This window comes from Oncorhynchus mykiss, chromosome 5 (genome assembly GCF_057628025.1).
Source record: "Oncorhynchus mykiss isolate SJ-2025 chromosome 5, ASM5762802v1, whole genome shotgun sequence".
Taxonomy (NCBI): Eukaryota; Metazoa; Chordata; class Actinopteri; order Salmoniformes; family Salmonidae; genus Oncorhynchus; species Oncorhynchus mykiss.
The window spans coordinates 25,795,069-25,816,770 of record NC_143026.1 but is presented as its reverse complement, the minus strand read 5'-3'; the positions used below and the strand labels follow the sequence as shown (position 1 = coordinate 25,816,770).

Sequence of the window (21,702 nt, the reverse complement as noted above, 5' to 3'; positions counted from 1 at the left end):
CTTCCTGACTGATGTCTTAAGATGTTGCTTCAATATATCCACATAATTTCCCTCCCTCATGATTCCATCTATTTTGTGAAGTGCACCAGTACCTCCTGCAGCAAAGCATCCCCACATGATGCTGCCAGCCCCGTGCTTCACGGTTGGGATGGTGTTCTTCGGCTTGCAAGCCTCCCCCTTTTCCCTCCTAACACAATGATGGTCATTATGGCCAATCAGTTCTATTTTGGTTGAGTTGAGGTGATTTTATTTTATTTTTACAGGGACAGTGCACATTAATCAACGTTTCAGTAAAACTGCCGGTTTTAGCCAGCCGGCTAATTTTCAACCGCAGTCCCTGGGCAGGTTATTAAAAAACAATTACAATATAGACAATCATTGAGCAGTGAGCACACGCAGAGCAACATAGGACAAGCAAGACATAGCATACAGACAGAGCAACATAGGACAAGCAAGACGTAGCTTACAGAAAGAGCAACATAGAACAAAAAGCAGCAAGACAAAATTAATAAAAGCAACAAAGTGTTTCCACACCCCACAAGCTACAGACAACATGGAAAGCGGCAATACACAGCTAGGGATTATTTTCACAAATCTGATTGACCTTTAGCCATGTCTTCATACATTTTGTGAAAGTGTGATATGTGGTGCAGTTATGTGTGTCTGATGGCAGTGTATTCCAGACATGGGAAGCTCTCACAGAGAAAGCGGATTTACTAAAGGTGCTTTTCCTTAATAAGAGAATACAGTCACCTCTCATGGTAGACCTTGTGGATCTGCTGCCATATGTTTGGGTTTTCTGTTTAACAAAAATACTGAGTGGGGGGGGGGGGGCTAGGCCATTTAGGATCTTGAATACAAGACATGCGTCGGTGTATTGCACAAGATTTTCCCAACACAGGAGCTCATGCTTTCTGAGGATGTAACAGTGATGATGGCTATTGAGCATCCTATCAAGCACTTTGAAAGCCTGTTTGTAGACAGACTGAATAGGTTTTAATGTTGTACAGCAAGCTTGGGCCCAACTAGTCAAGCAGTATGTTAAGTGAGGGAGTATCATAAATTTGAAGTACAGTTTTGCTATCTCTGTAGTCAAACAATTTCGTATAAATCGAAAATGAGCTTGGTTGAATTTAGTTATCTGAATGACCTTTTTCACATGCTTTTTAAAAGAGAGGTTGGAATCAAGTATGATGCCAAGGTACTTAAAATCAGATACCACCTGGAGCTTCTCCCCTGGCACATAGACATCTGGTTCAGTAGCATCTGTTGCCCTCTTTGTGAAGAACATGCAAACAGTTTTTTTCACATTGAGATGCAAACACGAGTGACCGAGCCACTTTGTAACCTGGACCATTACAGTAGTGAGTTCTTATGCAGCTTGTTGTTTGCTCTTTGCATGCACATATATCACTGTCATCTGCATACATTTGAACTTCAGACCCAGTACAGACAGACGGCAGATCATTAATGTACAGGCTGAACAGGAGGGGCCCCAGTATCTTTGGCTCACTGCGGTGCTGGTCAGCGCTCTTCTTCTGCCGTTCCCCAGCCAGTCCCAGCCGCACGTCGGGTGGGTGGGGGGTGGGGGGGGGGGGATTGGTACTGTCACGACTCCTTACCGAAGTTGGCTCCCCCGCCTGTCATCGTCACCGGCCTACTAGCCTCCACCGGTAACTGGTGGAGGACCCGAAACCTGTCCCTCTGCCTGCCCTGCCGGAAGCTGGGTCCGCAGTGTGTGGGGTCATTTAAAGTCCTGAGGAGGATAAACGAGGTGTGTTATAGGTTAACACTTCCTACAAAACTAAGAGAAAAGGGAAAAGGGATCAGTGGCGGCTAGTAGGCCGGACAGGTGGGCGAGCCAACTTCGGCGGGAGTCGTGACATTAATCCTGCAAACACTTTTTTTTTTGTGGCATGGAATCATTGAGATTCAAACCTATGTTTGGCTTTAGAGTTCTTTAGTGAGCTAATCACCTTGTTCACCTTTGACTCAGAAACATTTCTAAGAGGATATTTCTCCAAAAAGTACGATCTTTGTAACCATTTGCAGTTGCAAACTGTAGTCTGGCTTTTTTATGGCGGTTTTGGAGCAGTGGCTTCTTCCTTGCTGAGCGGCCTTTCAGGTTATGTCGATATAGGACTTGTTTTGCTGTGGATATAGATACTTTTGGACCGGTTTCCTCCAGAATCTTCACAAGGTCCTTTGCTGTTGTTCTGGGATTGATTTGCACCAAACTACGTTCATCTCTAGGAGACAGAACACGTCTCCTTCCTGAGCGGTATGACGGCTGCGTGGTCCCATGGTGTATAGTACTTGTGTACTATTGTTTGTACAGATGAACGTGGTACCTTCAGGTGTTTGGAAATTGCTCCCAAGGATGAACGAGACTTGTGGAGGTCTATAATTTTTTTCCTTTTTTTTCCTTCTTTGTGTCATGCACAAAGTAGATGCCCTAACCGTCTTGCCAAAACTGTAGTTTGTTAACATTTGTGGAGTGGTTGAAAAACAATTTTTAATGACTCCAACCTAAGTGTATATAAACTTCCAATTTCAACTGTAAATAGTATATACTGTATATATAGAATATACAGTATGTATTTCATTAATAGTATATATAAATATTTGTTTTTACCAGGGGCTTCAGCCCCGGTAAGCCCCTGCATTCATCTTGTTGTAGGCCCTTAGACCTACAACAAGCATTCCTCAATCATCTTCGCCATCGATGATAGTTATAGATTTCTGAGTTATTCCCCATCCTCTGAATTTACCATAAGGAGGAAGTATCTGGACTTGGAGTGACGAAAGACAGATGGCATGTTTGGAATCATCACTAAGGACTGTATGTTCATTGAAAGGATTATTTTAGTGAGAGTGTTGGAGAAAATTTACGAAAGCAAAAAACAATAGCTCTGTTGGCTGTCTGGATTCGGCTGTTCAGTTTGCAATTTTTCTGTTTTCCTTGACATTTCTGAAATGTTAAATCTTGAGAGATTGGAGACTTGGCACAACTGGCTACTGTGGATATGATATTATTAAATGACACAGCTAGCACATTTAGTTCCTTGGAAGATGTGGGAACATACAGTACTGTGCAGCCGTCTTCATCGACCTAGCCAAAGCTTTTGACTCTGTCAATCACCGTATTCATATCGGCAGAATAAACAGCCTTGGTTTCTCAAATGACTGCCTCGCCTGGTTCACTAACTACATCTCAGATAGTGTTCAGTGTGTCAAATCGGAGGGCCTGTTGTCCGGACCTCTGGCGGTCTCTATGGGGGTGCCACAGGGTTAAATTCTCAGGCCGACTCTTCTCCATGTATATATCAATGATGTCGCTCTTGCTGCTGTTGATTCTCTGATCCACCTCTTTGGACACTGTGTTAACAAACCTCCAAACGAGCTTCAACGCCATACAACACTCCTTCCGTGGCCTCCAACTGCTCTTAAATGCAAGTAAAACTAAATGCATGCTCTTCAATCGAGTCGCTGCCCGCACCCGCCCGCAGGCCTAGCATCACAACTCTGGACGGTTCTGACTTAGAATATGTGGACAACTATAAATACCTAGGTGTCTGGTTAGACTGTAAACTCTCCTTCCAGACTCATATTAAGCATCTCCAATCCAAAATTAAATCAAGAAACAGCTTCCTATTTCGCAACAAAGCCTCCTTCAGTCATGCTTCCAAACATACCCTAGTAAAACTGACTATCCTGCCGATCCTTGATTTCGGCAATGTCATTTACAAAATAACCTCCAACACTCTACTCAGCAAATTGGATGCAGTCTATCACAGTGCCATCCGTTTTGTCACCAAAGCCCCATATATTACCCACCATTGTGACCTGTATGCTCTCGTTGGCTTGTCCTCGCTACATATTCATCGCCAAACCCACTGGCTCCAGGTCATCTATAAGTCTTTGCTAGGTAAAGCTTCACCTTATCTCAGCTCACTGGTCACCATAGCAAAACCCACCCATAGCACACGCTCCAGCAGGTATATTTCACTGGTCATCCCCAATGCCAACACCTCCTTTAGCAGCCTTTACTTCCAGTTCTCTGCTGTCAATGACTGGAACGAATTGCAAAAATAACTAAAGTTGGAGACTTATATCTCCCTCACTAACTTCAAGCATCGGCTGTCAGAGCAGCTTACCGATCGCTGCAGCTGTACACATCCCATCTGTAAATAGCCCATCCAATCAACTACCTACCTCATCCCCATATTTGTTTTTTGTTTTTGTCTGCTCTTTTGCACACCAGTATTTCTACTTGCACATCCACATCTGCACATCTATCACTCCAGTGTTAATTGCTGAATTGTAATTACTTTGCCACTATGGCCTATTCATTGCCTTACCTCCTTACTTAATTTGCACACACTGTATACAGATTTTCTATTGTGTTATTGACTGTACGTTTGTTTATCCCATGTGTAACTCTGTGTTGTTGTTTTTGTCGCACTGCTTTGCTTTATCTTGGTCAGGTCGCAGTTGTAAATGAGAACTTAAAGGTGAAAAATAAATCAATAATAATAATAATAGTTTCCCATTGGTTCTGGGAACAGTTTCCTGACTGATGAAACATAATGTTTCTCAAATGTTCTAAGAACAGAAGTGAACATTTGACCTATTCTGGGAATGGTCATTGTTAGGTTGCAGGGAGTTTCTGAAAACGTTTTACTATGGTTCTCTGAAAGTTTCCTGGGAGGTTTTATTGACGTAGTGATAACAGGTTATTTCCTTAACTTTTCCTTAACTTTCACTGAATGTCTCAAGACTTTTAATAACACTTCTAACCTAGTTTGGGTTAACTGTTTTAAACTCCAACCACAATAGGACACATGGAAATTAATTTGGTGATGCATTAATTGTCACGGCTGACTAGGTGTGTAGGTAGGAATCAGGTGCAGAGAGCAGAGAGTTCCAGGGGAATAGTGCACTTTATTCCGGCACCCAGAAAATGGGAATGCCCAAAACACAGGGCGCAAACGCTGATCAACCCAAACACAGGGTAAACACAGTCCGGAGCACAACAACACATATGCCACAAATGTAAACACAAAAATAATCCCGCACAACAAAGGGCGGGTTACACAATCGTAAATAGGGAAACAAGTCAAGAAACACAAATCGGAAACAGGTGCAACGCATAAGACAAAACTAACAGAAAGAGGAAAAGGGATCGGTGGAGGCTAGTAGGCCGGTGACGACGACAGCCGAGCACCAACCGAACAGGCGGGGGGAGCCAACTTCGTGACCAGCACCGCAGTGAGGCCCCCATGTTCGCACTGGGGGACCGGGTCTGGCTCTCGACCCGAAACCTGTCCCTCCGCCTGCCCTGCCGGAAGCTGGGTCCACAGTGTGTGGGGTCATTTAAAGTCCTGAGGAGGATAAACGAGGTGTGTTATAGGTTAACACTTCCTACAAAACTAACAGAAAAGGGAAAAGGGATCAGTGGCGGCTAGTAGGCCGGTGACGACGACCGCCGAGCACCGCCCGGACAGGTGGGCGAGCCAACTTCGGCGGGAGTCGTGACATTAACACTTTTTTTTTTGTGGCATGGAATCATTGAGATTCAAACCTATGTTTTTCTGTTTTCTGGCCAGGAAATTAGTCCACTGCGCCACTGGGACGGAGGTAGCATGCCATGTTACTCTACTCAAAACAGACCCCATAGAGCACGGTTCATCAACTAGATTCGCAACCCTGCCATAGAGTATCGCAGTATGAGGCATAATACCCATAAAACCTAGCGGTCAAACAAGGAAAAACTATGGGAACCATTTCCATCATTCATTTCTCCCATGGGGTATTTTAGAAAAACCTAAAATAAGGGCTGGGTTTCGTGTAGGCTTACCCTGGCGTGAAGTTTTGATAACCGTGTAAATCTCTCTAGGTCATGGTGACTTTTATCTATATATTCGCCTGTATTTACCCCCCCAAATGAAATGCTAATTAGCTGTTAATGTAGCTATCATAAAGAACTAAAAATGTCATGATGATCTAGACGAGATTGCCGAATCAAGGCAAAGGTAAGCATCTCTGGATTAACTATTTAATGGTAGCTAAATTTAGTAATGAATAAATTGCCTACATTACTTTAAATGGACAATTCTGTGAACTGTCTTGTACAAGTTTTAAATTGACACAATACCTGTTAGCAAAGGTGTCAGCTAGAGAGCAGGGATTTTTTAGTCTTGCATGATGTCTACTTTGATGCTAATTATCATTTTCAAAATCTGAGAGTAAATAGTCGAACCCACAACCCATCCCAGTTTTTAAACTGGTTGTTCAGTACAGCACCGTTCCGTTCAATTGAATGTTCCAGAACGTAAAAATGTACTGAATGCAACCCTGAACACACTTAACAAGATAGAAGATAGAGTTTTGTTGATGCTGAGAACGCAATGTATATGTTTTTAAATAACATTCTTAGAATGTTCTTTGAACATGAATGTTTTCTTGTGGTTTTTATGGAAAGTTTTCTTAATGTTCAGAGAACATGAGTTTAAATAGAACCATAAGGAAACCTGCAGGAACTGTTACGCTAAAGTACTAAAATTCCCACAGATGAACATTGTTTCTTAATGTTCTCTGAACTATTTTAGTACATTTCCAATGTCAAACCAGTTGGAGATCATTCCAGGAAACATTACCAAAAATGTAATTAAATGTAACCATGTTTGAACTTTTAGGAAATATTCTGTTAAAGTCATAAAATACCAAGAAAATAACATTATTTTGTCATGTTCCTTAAATGTGCTGAAATGTTCCAAAGTCAAGCAACTAAACTCGGCAAAAAAAGAAACGTCCTCAAACTGTCAACTGCGTTTATTTTCAGAAAATTAACGTGTGAAAATGTGTATAAGCATAACAAGATTCAACAACTGAGACATAAACTGAACAAGTTCCACAGACGTGACTAACATAAATGAAATAATTTGACCCTGAACAAAGGGGGGGGGGGTCAAAATCAAAAGTAACAGTCAGTATCTGGTGTGCATCTGGTGTGCAGTGCATCTCCTCCTCATGGACTGCACCAGATTTGCCAGTTCTTGCTGTGAGATTTTACCCCACTTTTCCACCATGGCTCTAGCCCTCAACCTCCAATCCAACAAGTCCCAGACGTGCTCAATGGGATTGAGATCCGGGCTCTTCGCTCCTGGTGTAACTCGGGCAGTTGTTGTTGCCATCCTGTACCTGTCCAGCAGGTGTGATGTTCGGATGTACCGATCCTATGCAGGTGTTGTTACACGTGGTCTGCCACTGCGAGGACGACCAGCTGCCTGTCCTGTCTCCCTGTAGCACTGTGCAATTTATTGCCCTGGCCACATCTGCAGTCCTCATGCCTCTTTGCAGCATGCCTAAGGCACGTTCACGCAGATGAGCAGGTACCCTGGGCATCTTTCTTTTGGTGAAGTTAGGGTTCTGAAAAAGGGGCATTTCTTTTTTGGCTGAGTTTAAATACTGCACCATTCCCAGAATGTAGTGGAAAGGTTTTATGCAAAATAACTATAGGACAACCACGCTCTCACCACGCCCTGAGAAACATATGGTTCTCAGAACATTATGTGTTAGCTTGAAATCAGATGTTTATTTGAAAGATAGATAGACTTCTAATAATTCTAAAACTCAGTTTGAGCTTGGGACATGCTTGCAGAAGAGCTCAGAAGAAGACAATAACATGACATTTTGAAAGAAAATATTATTTTAATATTAGCACAAGACATCATTTTAGTATTTCAATAAACTTTATTTGATTGAAATCGGATACTATAATATTCCTATTGTTTACCATATTATGCATAATTTCAATATGTATAACTTCAGCTTTGTTTCAAACATATTTTTGCAGTATTTAGAATCAAATAAGAAAAGGAATACCTGAATTATAGTGAATACATTGCACCGGCCGACAAACAAGAAAATACAGGCGATAAACAAAACTTGGGTGCTCTGGTCTGCACCACTAGCCTCACATACAGTAGCAGGCTGGCCAGCAGTACTCACAGGGCAGAGGTCTGCACCACTAGCCTCACATACAGTAGCAGGCTGGCCAGTAGTACTCACAGGGCAGAGGTCTGCACCACTAGCCTCACATACAGTAGCAGGCTGGCCAGTAGTACTCACAGGGCAGAGGTCTGCACCACTAGCCTCACATACAGTAGCAGGCTGGCCAGCAGTACTCACAGGGCAGAGGCAAGGCAGACCACAGAATTAGGATAGGGACTTGAATAGCAAAACTAATATGGTAAATTCAACTTACCTCTCTAATATAGTGTGATTTAAAACCATACAGATGAATACTGATTGGATGACGAGATTAGACAGTGCATTGTGAAAATCTATTACGTATTAACTCTCCGTAGCTACGGCTTCCAAGTTGCCATATGACCATCTGGAGGGATGGAGATGTCAGCAGTCATTTTCTTCAGCACCCCTGGTCAAGGTGTTCTACAGCTCTACAGTGTGATGTCACTGTGATTTAGAGACTGCTCTGCTTCATCTTTTCCTGTGTATGAAAGAGAGAGGACAACGTGAAAGGAGAGAGTGACAGTTTCATGAGTTGAGACAGGGATGAAAAGAGTGGTAAGGACAGAAAAAAGAAAATGAGGATGGGAGGAGAAGAGATCATATTATTCAGAGTAAATTCAACCACATGTCGCTTGTTCCTAAAGGCAGACAGATTATAAATCAGAGGTAAGAGCTTATAGTTCCATCGTTTTCAATGCAACACTGACAAAATATCTAATAAATCACTCAGAACATCAGATATAGTGCTAAACCAGTTTATCTTCTACTATACACTGTCACTGACTGCCTCAGGTGTACCGTGTCACTACACCTGTGGGCTCGTGGTATCTTTATTCATAAAGGATTGATACCAGTTGTACAAGAACTGGCACCCAAGCCAAAATCAGATGTCCAAAGCTGATCCTACAGTATGTTCAGGTAAATCAACCGGGACCGATGACAACAGATTAACTATGGCAGTAAAGCATGTACTGTGCTGTCATGCCCCAATCTGCTCCACTCTCTATGTTGAGGGTTGTAACTGCACCACACAGGCAGCACATTGCATGACACTGCATATCTGAAGTGAAAAAACTGATTCCAACAACTTTACTCCTGCTAGATCCAATTATTTACTTCAACCAATGATATACTAGAATCATTGATGTTGTCATGACTGGCCTGCTTGGGTCAGGTTACCGTGGACCACAATCTTACATAGAGATCTCTCACACCCACCAGAGGGAAAGAGATCGAGAGGTATGGAGATGGGGGGGTTTTATGACACCTCACGCCCATTGTGAATCTTAAGGCAGCAGACAAAATTAATTTGTCCTCTCACTATGGAGAACCGGCCTCTGAACATTAACATGCAATAAATTGACATTGGGACAATAGGTTTTGTCAGCCACAATGGTGGTAATGACGATAGATGGAATATGAAATTGAATGTAATTTTTGTTATGGGGACTTGAACGTTAGGCAGTGGTAGCCACTCGGATAGCAGCTAGCTAACTGCGATGATCCCGAGTAAAGGTTCAGAGCTTGCGGTAGGAATCTGCAGTCCGATATGTTCTGGGTTGATATCGCGCTGTGCAGGCTGGCAGGAATTGACCAGGCTTAAGGTGGCAGATGTCCCAGTTAATGGTGATGGCTAACTAGCAGTGGCTAACTCACTACTAGCTAGTAGCTAGTTAGCTGCTTGGCTTCAAAGGGGGTTACGGTTCTAAAGTTTTAAAAAAAATTACAGATCCATGCCGCAATGGGTGAGGCGGGTTGCAGGAGAGTATGTTCAGTCCGTAGATGGAAAATATTAATAAAAAAATATATACAAAATATTTAGGAAGAAAAAAACAATATATACAAGGGACGGGATAAGACAATCAAAACATCCCACTGCTACACCATCTTGGAGGAAAAAGGCGTAGCAGTGGGATATATCCTCTGCTTCGCTAACACTCTCCTCCTCTCCCTCAGTAGTCTTACTATCCTTCACTTCCGCTTCAATCACAACCTCCTCGTCCTCTTCTACTCCTTCCATCCCCTCATCCTCACCTCTCTCCTCTAGTACCTCTTCCTCCTCCTCTCTGTCTTCCCAAGCAGAGGCGGTAGCCTCTGTATCCGCCTCTTCTTCTATTTCCTCAACTACCACTTTAATTCCTCCCCTCTCCTCCTCCTCTGCAAGCTCTGTCTCCAGGTCTCTCTGCCTGCATGGGGTCTCAGACAGTGCAGGCAGTGGTCTGGAGGGGGGCAGGCTGGCCTGGGAGAGAGAGAGAGAGAGAGTCTGGGGTGTGACCGAGGGGGTCCATGGAGGGGTGAAGAAGGGGGTTATGGGAGGGGAAGGGGCCTGAGTGGACATGGAGAAGGGAGTATTAGACTCGACACAAGATGGTTGTTGGGGATGTAAGAATATGTCGAAGATAAATACACAACGCAGAGACAGAGTACGAGTGGTCTAGAGGACTGGAACTAACGATTAAGGGAAATAGTGTTTTTTCTGATTATTGATCAATGGTTCAGAGACATGGGAGGAATATGTCTTCTGAAATAGGATACTTGTTATTTGGCCATTGGCTAGTTTTATTGCAAGGAATTCTAATGGGTCAATTCTAATTGGGGCGGCAGGGTAGCCTAGTGGTTAGAGCGTTGGACTAGTAACTGGAAGGTTGCAAGTTCAAATCCCCAAGGTACAAATCTGTTGTTCTGCCCCCTGAACAGGCAGTTAACCCACTGTTCCTAGGCCGTCATTGAAAATAAGAATTTGTTCTTTATCTGACTTGCCTAGTAGTTAAATAAAGGTAAAAAAAAACAACACAGGCTAGGCTTATAAAACTATATGCTGTTCCTTTGTTCTGTGGGGATAGAATCACTGAGAGAGCATCACTAAGGACAGGGGTGTATCATCTACCTCCCTGTCCTATTTTCCTCCCCCTGATTTGCATTGGGGTTAGTCTTATTGAAGTGTAACATAAATTGCTAACAGGGATGTATAGAATCAGAGGATTTGGAAGGAGAGCTGACCATTATTGGACTACAGCGGTGAGTGGGTGTCTGGGTGAAGGTTGGTCTGTGGGGGAAGGTGCGAGTGGAGGGTTCTGACTTCCCAAATATGAAAGCGTTGTCTGTTAGACTCCATTGGTATTGTCTAAATTAGAGGTCGGACAATTAATTAGGGCTGTGTGACGACCCTCCCACTCTGTCTGCAGTATTCTCTCTTTGTTCTTGTTTCCTTATTAGGATGCCAGTGGGCGGAGTTTGGAGGGCCGTCAGCTACATGGGAAACACCTGGGCCCGGTGTGTCCCAGGATAAATAGACCTCTTCCACATTCATGGAAGAAACTCTCTCCATGCAGACACCTTTACAGATTTTGTTGTGTATCTTGGTGGCCTTTTGGTTGTTTGCTTTGGCACCTTTCAACACCCTGCATTATCACATTAATGCATGCAAAACACTCACTTACACTACTGATTACTGATTAGACACACCATTGTATATTGTACTTAGTTACTTATTTAATAAATTTATATTTTGTTACTCCTTATCTCCACGTTGTCTCCCTTTTGTTACGGGCTTTGAGCCGGTTCGTGACAGCTGATTTCAAGTTTTTCTAACAATCGGAAATCGGTAATTTTGGACGCCGATTTTGCCGTTTTTTTTTACACCTTTATTTAATCTTTATTTAACTAGGCAAGTCAGTTAAAGAACACATTCTTATTTTCAATGACGGCCTAGGAACGGTGGGTTAACTGCCTTGTTCAGGGGCAGAACGACAGATTTTTACCTTGTCAGCTCTGGGATTCAATCTTATGTTATAATTAAGTCTATGATTTGATATTTGTAGGACTTGCTATGTAAAGAATGGAGAATACAGAAATGTACAAGTCAGGTAGAATACATTTGCATGAAAATAACACCTAATCGGGGATACAAACAAAGAAGATGCAACAAAGAAGGAATATGTCTGGAAATAACAATACAGCCTAGTTTGCATATTCCATGATAGCATGTTGATATCAATAAAATCTCTCTCTCTCTCACAATATTGTATAACTAACAACAGTCCTTTTCAAAATCCTATATTCCCTAACACTAAACCTTAACCCTAACATTAACCCCCAAAACCTAACCCTAGCTCCTAACCCTTATCCTAAAACGAACCCTAGCCCCTAACCCTAATTCTAACCTTAAACCCCCCCAGAAATAGCACTTGACCTTGTGGGGACAAACAAAATGTCCCCAGTTGGTCCAATTTTTGTTTGTCTACTATTCCTGTGGGGACTTCTGGTCCTCAGAAGTATAGTTAAACACACACACACACACACACACACACACACACACACACACACACACACACACACACACACACACACACACACACACACACACACACACACACACACACACACACACACACACACACACACACACACACACACACACACACACACACACACACACACACACACACCTGTGAGTGGGGATCCTGGGGTGGGTAAGGCAGAACCAAAGTAGTCAAGTGCTTAAAAAACTCCCTAGGGATTGCAGTGTTAAGACATGAGCGCTGCTGCCTTCTGCAGGGGAAACAGAGTATTATAAACGGAGTGGTTCGAGCCCTGAATGCTGATTGGCTGACAGCCGTGTTATATCAGACTGAATACCATGGGTATGACAAAACTGCTCTAATTACGTTGGTAACCAGTTTATAATAGCAATAAGGCACCTCGAGGGTTTGAGGTATATGGCCAATATACCACGGCTTAGGGCTGTATCCAGGCACTCCGCAGAGCATACCTTAGCCGTGGTATATTAGCCACACCCCCTCGTGCCTTATTGCTTAATTATACACCACATGCTATATATCAGTGCATTTCCATGGTTATAGCTAGATACAGTCTGTTATTCCATCCATTCGTTAAACCAGGGGCGCAACATTGGTTTTAGAAGTGTGGGGGGGGGGGGGGGGGGGGGGCATAATTATTATTATTTATTTATTTTATCTAGTAGGATAAACACCCCAAACAGCCTACCCGACCGCTCGGAGGCATCCACATGGTCCTAAAGCACAGCTACCTTCTTTCGTATCACATTCTAATTATAAACAGGGTGGGGGACAAAAATGACATTTTCGAATGTGTCCCCAGTGAATGATGTCCCTCTGAGTTAAACAGTCATCTGCCAACTGGACACATTAATTTGATAGTGAATCCAAAAGATTTCTAGAGATAATAAACATCCTTTCATCTAATAATAAGGGTGTAATGATGGGTAGGATAAAAGCCAGAGTTTGGGTTGTATTTCAAACAACATCTCAAGACATCAGTCAGGAAATTAAGCTTGGTCCCAAATGGGTCTTCCAAATGGACAATGACCCCAAGCATGCTTCCAAAGTTGTGGCAAAATGACTTAAGGACAACAAAGTCAAGGTATTGGAGTGGCCATCACAAAGCCCTGATCTCAATCCTATAGAAAACTTGTGGGTAGAACTGAAAAAGTGTGTGCAGCAAGGAGGCCTACAAACCTGACTCAGTTACACCAGCTCTGTCAGGAGGAATGGACCAAAATTCACCCAACTTATTGTGGGAAGCTTGTGGAAGGCTACCCAAAACGTTTGATCCAAGTTAAACAATTTAAAGACAATGCTACCAAATACTAATTGAGTGTATGTAAACTTCTGACCCACTGGGAATGTGATGAAAGAAATAAAAGCTGAAATAAATAATTCTCTCTACTATTATTCTGACATTTCACAATCTTAAAATAAACTGGTGATCCTAACTGACCTAAGACTGGGCATTTTTACTAGGATTAAATGTCAGGAATTGTGAAAAACTGAGTTTAAATGTATTTGGCTAAGGTGTATGTAAAATTCCGACTTCAACTGTACCTGATCTGAATTTCGAGTCTCATAGCAAAGGGTCTGAATCCTTATGTAATAAATAAGGTATCTTTTTTTTCATTTCTAAAAACCTGTTTCGCTATGTCATTATCGGGTGTTTTGTGTAGATTGCTGAGAATGTATTTGTATTTAATCTATTTTAGAATAAGGCTGTAACATAACAAAATGTGTAAAACGTCCATGGGTCAGAATACTTTCAGAAGGAACTGTATATTATTCCTATCGCACCACGTGTGTATATTTTATTTTACAATTGAATTAAACCATTAAATAAATATTAGCACATCAAAATGACGTCATTATAGTAAACTAGCCTACTCCATACAGTAAATGATTTTGCCTATGTGACTTCGACAATACGTTATCAAACCCAACTTGCCTTATCAACACAGTAGGCCTAAATATTTCCTAACAAGATCACAAATGAAATATACTTACTCCTCAACTGCCACTTGTTGTACCATTTCTTTGCCATAGTCTTTTCTGTTAAAAATACAATTAAATTAATGTCTGTGTTGCTGCGGAGCTCTAAAATACCGTGCCCGTCTCTCACTATCATTAACCATTAACCCTAAACTCTAACCATAACCATAACCTTACCTCAAACTAAACTTAACCCATAATCATTTTACATTACATTGAAGTACGGACATCCAATGATCCCGGATAGCACGGACACTCTGGGAAATCATATGAACTTGTCTGTTAGACTGCTCCTATTGGTTGTCTGATGTACTGGGAACTGGCAACAACAGTCTGTCTGTAAATTGCTAACAATGTTTAGATCTGTATACAGCGAGATAAGATAACGTACCATGAGGTGTTGGGGGAAAAACAGATTACCTATAGATTGCACCTAATCGTTACTAGGCCATAACTGGAAATACCCCAACTGTAGGCGACACTACAGCGCGATGTGGCTACATCGGAATGTTGGCTTGCACGGGAAAAAACAAAAATGTTCTAGCATTTATGGTTGAGATGTAATTGATATACATATAAACTATTCACCTTATGACTTTTAACATGCAGGCGTCACACAGTCTTTAGTAAGGCGTTGTCATGACAACATTTTAGTTACACGGTCAGTGGTAGGAGACAACATAATTTTATTAACGCACAGGACTCACGCAGATGTAAGAATCACGTCAGTCAGACGTTCAATGGTAGGTGACAGCCACACGGTGGTAGTGTTGCCTAGGTTTATATTTGGTCATCCCTCAAAAACTGCTGAGCTCTAACTCCGTCGGAGTCCTACTATGGAGAAGCCACACAGATGGCAAGAACAGCTTGAGACCTTGATGACACCTTGCTGCTTGCCTACCCCTAGCTTGTTTCAGAGAACATATTTGCTTGCTCTCCAACTTTGACCTCCTTCCTCCGATGACCACTCAAGCCATGAACTTTCCTGACCCTCCCATGACCTTCCATCTGATGAATGTTGTTTTAAAATGTGCTTGTTTTTTTGGTTATGTTTAAAGTGCATTCAAATTATTTATGTGATGAATAGCGTTATAAAAGTTGAATAAATTATCATTATTATTGCTCTGAGAAAAATACTTTTGGAGCCTGTGCTACGTCAATTGCAGAGACGCCTGTTGCCCAGCAACCGCACGCGCCAGGGACGTGAAGGAAACAATGTTGACGAGGCAAGAGAGAACAACATGAGTATGGGGTTCTAGAACTAAGCATTTTATGGAACTTTCTTGAGGTGAGCGTTGTTCAAATTATTTTGTGACACTGGCACATAATGCATGTTTAATTGTTTTGACTATTTCTCAAGAAGACATTCACCATTGGCACAGTTGTGTCGGCAAGCATTGTGAATGCTTCAATGCTCATAGGAGGATACCACTCACAACATAAACAATCTCAATGTAATCAATAATAATAATCGTTATTATTATTATTGTAATTCTACTTCATTCCACGTATATAGTGCTTTCAAAGAATCTCAAACCGTTTCCTCCCAGGGTGGATATGTTAAACATTATTACAAATCTAGGTCATTGTGCCACGATCAAATTCATGATAGAATTCAGAACCCTCAGTCAATTACCTACCGGTATGTATCAAATTGATAAATATCAATGTTCATCTGCAGAAAACATCTCGGAATCATGTCACGCTCAGCGGCCAAATCTCGTGACAAGAGTCGTGCTGCCAGTTTGGTTCTGGCACCTGCTCTTCCTCGCCCTGCCTCGGTCCAGAATGTGGAGACAGTGGACATTGTCCCAGGTCGCCTCACGGAAGCCGCCTGGGTCACCATGACAACACAGGACAACGGGGAGGAGGTGGTGGCGGAGATCATGGGAGAGCTGGAGGCTGCAGTGATGGACAGGTGCTATCAGGTGTACCTGCAAAAACAGGTGTGTAGCTGTCACAGACAGTGGCACACTATTTGGGGCAGGTGTAGGCAACGAGATTCAGCCGCAGGATGATTTTTGTCGGAGCAAATGGTCGGGGAGCCAGAACATAATTGTAACAATTTGTACACTGCAAATTGACCAGAACTAAGCCCAAAAGAGATCGTACAGTATTTGAAAATATCAATAATTTCATACCTTGATTACATTGAGACACGATCATGTAAAGGTAACTGCCAAATAAAGGAAACACCAACATAAAGTGTCTTAATAGGGTGTTTGGCAACCATGAGCCAGAACCGATTCAACAGCTTCAAAGGGTGGCAGGTAGCCTAGTGCTTAGAGTGTTGGGCTAGTAACCAAAAGGTTGGTTGATCAAATCCCTGAGCTGACAAGGTAGACATTTGTCATTCTGCCAATGAACAAGCAGTTAACCCACTGTTCCTAGGCTGTCATTGTAAATAATGATTTGTTTTTAACTGACTTGCCTAATTAAATAAAGGTTCAATAAAAATGATACCTTGGCATAGATTCTACAAGTGGCTGGAACTCTATTGGCAGGGGTGCGACACCATTCTTCCATAATTTGGTGTTTTTTTGATGGTGGTGGAAAAAAACACTGTCTCAGGCACTGCCCCAGAATGTGTGTCAACCCAAGTGTTCAATTGGGTTGAGATCTGATGATGGAGACAGCCATGGCATATGGTTTATATAGTTTTCATGATCATCAAACCAATTTTTATACATGACCCTAAGCATGATGGGATGTTAACTGCTTAATTAACTCAGGAACCACACCTGTGTGGAAGCACCCACTTTCAATATACTTTGTATCCCTTATTTCTTCAAGTGTTTCCATTTTCTTGGCAGTAACCTGTATGTTTTTATTTATGTAAATACTCAGGAACAGATTTGCTGACCACATTTTTTGCTAAATTCCTGGTGATTTAACAGTATTTTTTCTTTATCATTTTTTAGGGAATAGGGTGTCATTTGGAAGGGCCTTTCTATACCCCTAACCCCTAACCAGTCGAAACACCCACACATGTGCCTGACATCTCAAACAAATTATTATCTCTCTCTCTCCTTCTGTCTCTGTCTCTGTCTGTCTGTCCAGCTGGTGCCGTTCACAGTAACCCGGGCCTATGAAAGCCTGGTGCAGATGTCTGACTGGCTGTTCCTGGCGAGGGATGAGGGTGAGGGGCGAGAGAGTGCCACTTTGTGGGGGGAGGATACAGAGCCTGAACCCTGTAAGAGCGACTCATGGGCCGAGGGCTGTGTTCCTGTCCGGTACACCAGTGTGAGCTCACACACACCTATTTTGCAGGTAACAATACACACATGCATAAACACACATATGTTTGTCACAAGCATGCTTGCACCGTCACATGCATGATATCTGATGATACACACTGATACCTGATGTGGTTTTGTGTATCTGCAGAAGTTGCTGGATTTGCACCTGGCAGAGTCTGCTGATCCATGGGACTCAGATACACAGAGCAAGCCCCAGTCTCCCAGTAGACAGGACAGCAAGCCCCAGTCTCCCAGTAGACAGGACAGCAAGCCCCAGTCTCCCAGTAGACAGGACAGCAAGCCCCAGTCTCCCAGTAGACAGGACAGCAAGCCCCAATCTCCCAGTAGACAGGACAGCAAGCTCCAGTCACCTACAAAGCCAGAGCCTCCAGACAGAGAGAGAACAGTCCTAGCAAAAAAAAGAATAGTGGATTCAACTGAACCTGAGAAGCCAGACAAGACAGAGAAGATAGCACCAGAGGAAGTCCAACCCTCACCTTACCTCACTGTAGCCACCTATAAAGCCCAGAGGAGGAGACAGTCTCAGACCCAACCAGGCGCACACAAGGCCCTACCACCACCTCTGAAGACCTACAAACCCTTATTCACCCCTAGTGAACCAGCCCAGCAGTACCAGAGCCTCTCTGTACCCCAACTTCAGGGGCATAGACCACGAGAGGTCCCAGTCCCTAGGAGACTGGACCCCGCTAGACTACCACAACACCATGTCTGGCCCGAGGTGGAGGTCCTGGAGCCTCGGCCCTCACACCGCTCAAAGGAGAGAATAGGGCCCAAAAACAGGGCCCCCCACCGGCCCAATCAGGACCATCACAGCATGGCACGCAGAGGCACCATCACCCCCCTGACTGCCCACACCCACCATGCTTTACCCAGCAAGACTCGGAAGAAAAGTCTCCACCATGGTGTCCAGCTACAGAGGCATGTGCTCCGAGGCGGTACCCAGCCAAGTGGCTCAACTGTGGGCTACACTCCGCTCTCCACTGGCCTCGATCTGGATACCATTGAGCTGGTGCCAGGAGTGTCCATTGGGGACCCAGTATGTGGGACGGGTGAAAACAAGCCATTCTGGGTTTTCCGTCTGCCTGAGCTGAGGCCCATCAGAAGCAGCCTCCCGGCCATGTTGTGGTCCTTGAATCAGGTGGTGGGAGGGCATAGCCCTCGAGTCAGTGCCCCCACTGGGAAACACTGGGCATGAGGAGCGATAGGAACCACTGCAGTCTCAATCACACTGCAGCCTAATGGACTGTCATTTGATGAATAGGTGCTGATTTGCTTTTATTTAATAAAGAGAAGATGTGAATTCCATTTTCTATTCTAAGTTTAATTTAAGCTATTAAATTAAGCTATTCCAAATGTTGTGTTTGTTTAAGGAAGGCCACCTAACGTCTAAACCTATTTAAATCAGGGACTGCACTTGAGTTTGTGTACATATTTTGATGCTTTTCTTCTGTGAGATAGTGCTCCCATGTTTTGTCAGATGAACTTGAACCTCTACCCCCCATGTATTGTTACATAACAACACTGTGATATTGTTACATGATTGTTACTGATTACCTGTTTGTTTTCAACTTTGCCTTGTTCATAGATGTCCTGAGGTTTGATGTTAATGCAGTTCAATACTTGACCCCATGATGGCAGTGCGGATCATATTGTAACATTTGTCATCATAATGCTTCTGAGCAAATTCAGGAGTTGTTTGCTAGGGTGCACCGAGAATATGCGACGACAACAGATGACCAAGGAACATACATTAAACACCATTGTTCAGGTCTGGTTCAACACTTACTTTAGACATATATTATCTTTAGAAATTCATTCTCAAAAAACTGAGTCTTTTTAAAAAAAATTACCCCTTTTTCTCCCCAATGTTTTTTAGTAGCTACTATCTTGTCTCATCGTACGGGCTCGGGAGAGACGAAGGTTGAAAGTCAATGCGTCCTCCGATACACAACCCAACTGCTCCGGGCCCACCACAGGAGTTGTTGGTGCGCGATGAGACAAGGATATCCCTATGACGCTAGGCCAATTGTGAGTCGCCCTACGGACCTCCCGGTCACGGCCGGTTACGGCAGAGCCTGGGCGCGAACCCAGGGTCTCTGGTGGCACAGCTGGCGCTGTGTACAACCACTGCGCTACCCGGGAGGCCCGAAAACGGAGTCTTAACAACCATTGAGAAGAGTATTTAAAAAAACATCTATGACTAGTATCCCATTTTGGCAATTATTCTGAGTTGAGTTCCTGCATAGCGATAAGGGCACTGTTTTTCTGTTTTTACTGCAAGAAATACCAAAATATCCCCCAGCTAATTTTGCACTGTATGCATGAATTGTTTACAGACCAGCACACCAGGTACCGTATGTGGCACCTCAACATAAAGATCTTACTTTTACTATATAGTACATATATTTTGGATCATTTATGTATGATATTGATGTATTATGTATATGGTTCTGTACATTCTGGCTAACATTTCAAGCATAATAAGAGTTAGACATAGGCATCAGAGGGCCCAAGCTAAGGGGCCCCACTGTTGATTGACATGTGCCATCAAATCAAAATCAAATGTATTTTTTATGAAGCCCTTTTTACATCAGCAGTTGTCACAAAGTTCTTAAAAGTTGTGTAATAAGTTTCATTGTGGACTCCACAGAGTTTTATAGAGGGCTGTTTGTCATTCTCTAGCACTCTTGCCAGCTGACACATATTGAGAAAATAGCTCATAGATTCATAGATGTGGAGCTTTTCATGCAGATACTGTATAACCCATTGGAAAATAGCCTGTTTGTGGATGAGCCTTATGCATGCATAGTAGAGTAACATACTATATCATGACTAGTTTGGCTAAGATAAACTGATCATTATAATATTATCCCAAACAGGCAAGGTTGTGGTCATGGTTTTGTGTATCAGTAATTTTTCTATATTTTATACGAGCAGTAGATATTTTCTTTTAAATGACACAATCCCCATCCAGTAAGAGGATTTAATATGCCTGGTTTTTATCCAATGTATAATCAACATGTAAAACGTTAAATACCATGTGTGATGATTTACTGCATATCCTGGCTCTCACAGTGCTCCACATAGCATGAAAGCCATGGTGATGATTACAGCTTCAGTTTTTCTGCTGGGTTCTTAGTTTAACTATAGTAACAGTCATCCATCTTAACTACATTTTCATCTCATTGTGGAAAAAAAATATTAATGTACTTGACTATATTGATTCAGTTTCATGTAACACCACGCCAACAATAAGATGAGATGAAAGTTTGGTTACACTTTACTTACAGATTGCAGGTATAATGCATCTATAATGCATGGTCAAACTTGCCTTATAATGTTTTATTATCCTTTCAGAATTCTCTCTTCTGTAACATTGCATTACCCCCTAACCACAGTGGCCAGCTCTGGCTATGCAGTTTCAGCACCCCTTTTCTAGTAGTTTATTGTATTTGCCCAACACCCCTTCTTTCTCATTGTCGTGGTACCTCCAAGTCACTCCACTTTTACCAGCCAGTCACAGTTCACCATTATGGAGCCAGATTCCTGCCAAAAGGTTACCTCATGCTAATCACATTAGTCTACGTTAGCTCAACTGTCCCGCAGGGGGACACATTTAGGCTGTAGAGGTTAATTTAGGCCAATCCAAATAAAAAATAGGCCCCCAACTTTCAGGCATTGCAATTTAGGCTATCATTTTGGGCACTGGTGTCTTGTGGAATAATTTTAGAACTCTATATGTGTTTTATAGCTGTTTTTATTATAGGACTCCCTTTAAAAAGAGACCCTAGCTCACAGGTCTCTAAATATAGCGTCTAAATACATTTTAAACAAAATTGTTGAAGAAGCACGTGCAGCGGCTGATAGGGAAAACAGATCTGGCAATAAGAATAGGTTAGATAGTCTTGACCATTTGGGACCCCTTGGCTATTATATATATATATTTTGTTTTGTTTTATTTATACATTATTTATACAATTATATGGCCATTAAATAACACAGAACAGCATGGCATATTTAGATAGCGGAATAGGCCTAAATCAGATTTAATTTGCAGCATAGGTCGTTATTCAAGACAAGGCCCTTCTGTGTCTATCATTCTCACA

General features: G+C 42.6%; 1 protein-coding gene and 1 long non-coding RNA gene across 3 annotated transcripts; one reads left to right on the top strand and one right to left on the bottom strand.

Annotated features, from left to right (window-relative positions):
* Positions 1-8,132: 8,132 nt before the first annotated feature.
* On the bottom strand, positions 8,133-21,037 carry LOC149983219 (uncharacterized). Its single transcript, XR_016495947.1, has 3 exons — positions 20,928-21,037; positions 15,977-16,270; positions 8,133-8,515 (listed from the first exon to the last, which is right to left on the bottom strand). It is a non-coding gene; the product is annotated as an uncharacterized LOC149983219 (long non-coding RNA).
* On the top strand, positions 15,482-18,901 carry LOC110523492 (uncharacterized). Of its 2 annotated transcripts, XM_090234317.1 has the most exons (4): positions 15,482-15,624; positions 16,018-16,282; positions 17,397-17,606; positions 17,724-18,901. In XM_090234317.1, the coding sequence occupies exons 2-4, from the start codon at positions 16,034-16,036 to the stop codon at positions 18,789-18,791; spliced, it is 1,527 nt and encodes a 508-aa protein (XP_090090443.1). In that variant the 5' UTR covers positions 15,482-15,624; positions 16,018-16,033; the 3' UTR covers positions 18,792-18,901. The 2 variants fall into 2 exon arrangements, with proteins under 2 accessions (XP_090090443.1, XP_021457904.3); XM_021602229.3 differs by lacking the exon at positions 15,482-15,624 and having other exon boundaries at positions 15,977-16,282.
* Positions 21,038-21,702: the final 665 nt, after the last annotated feature.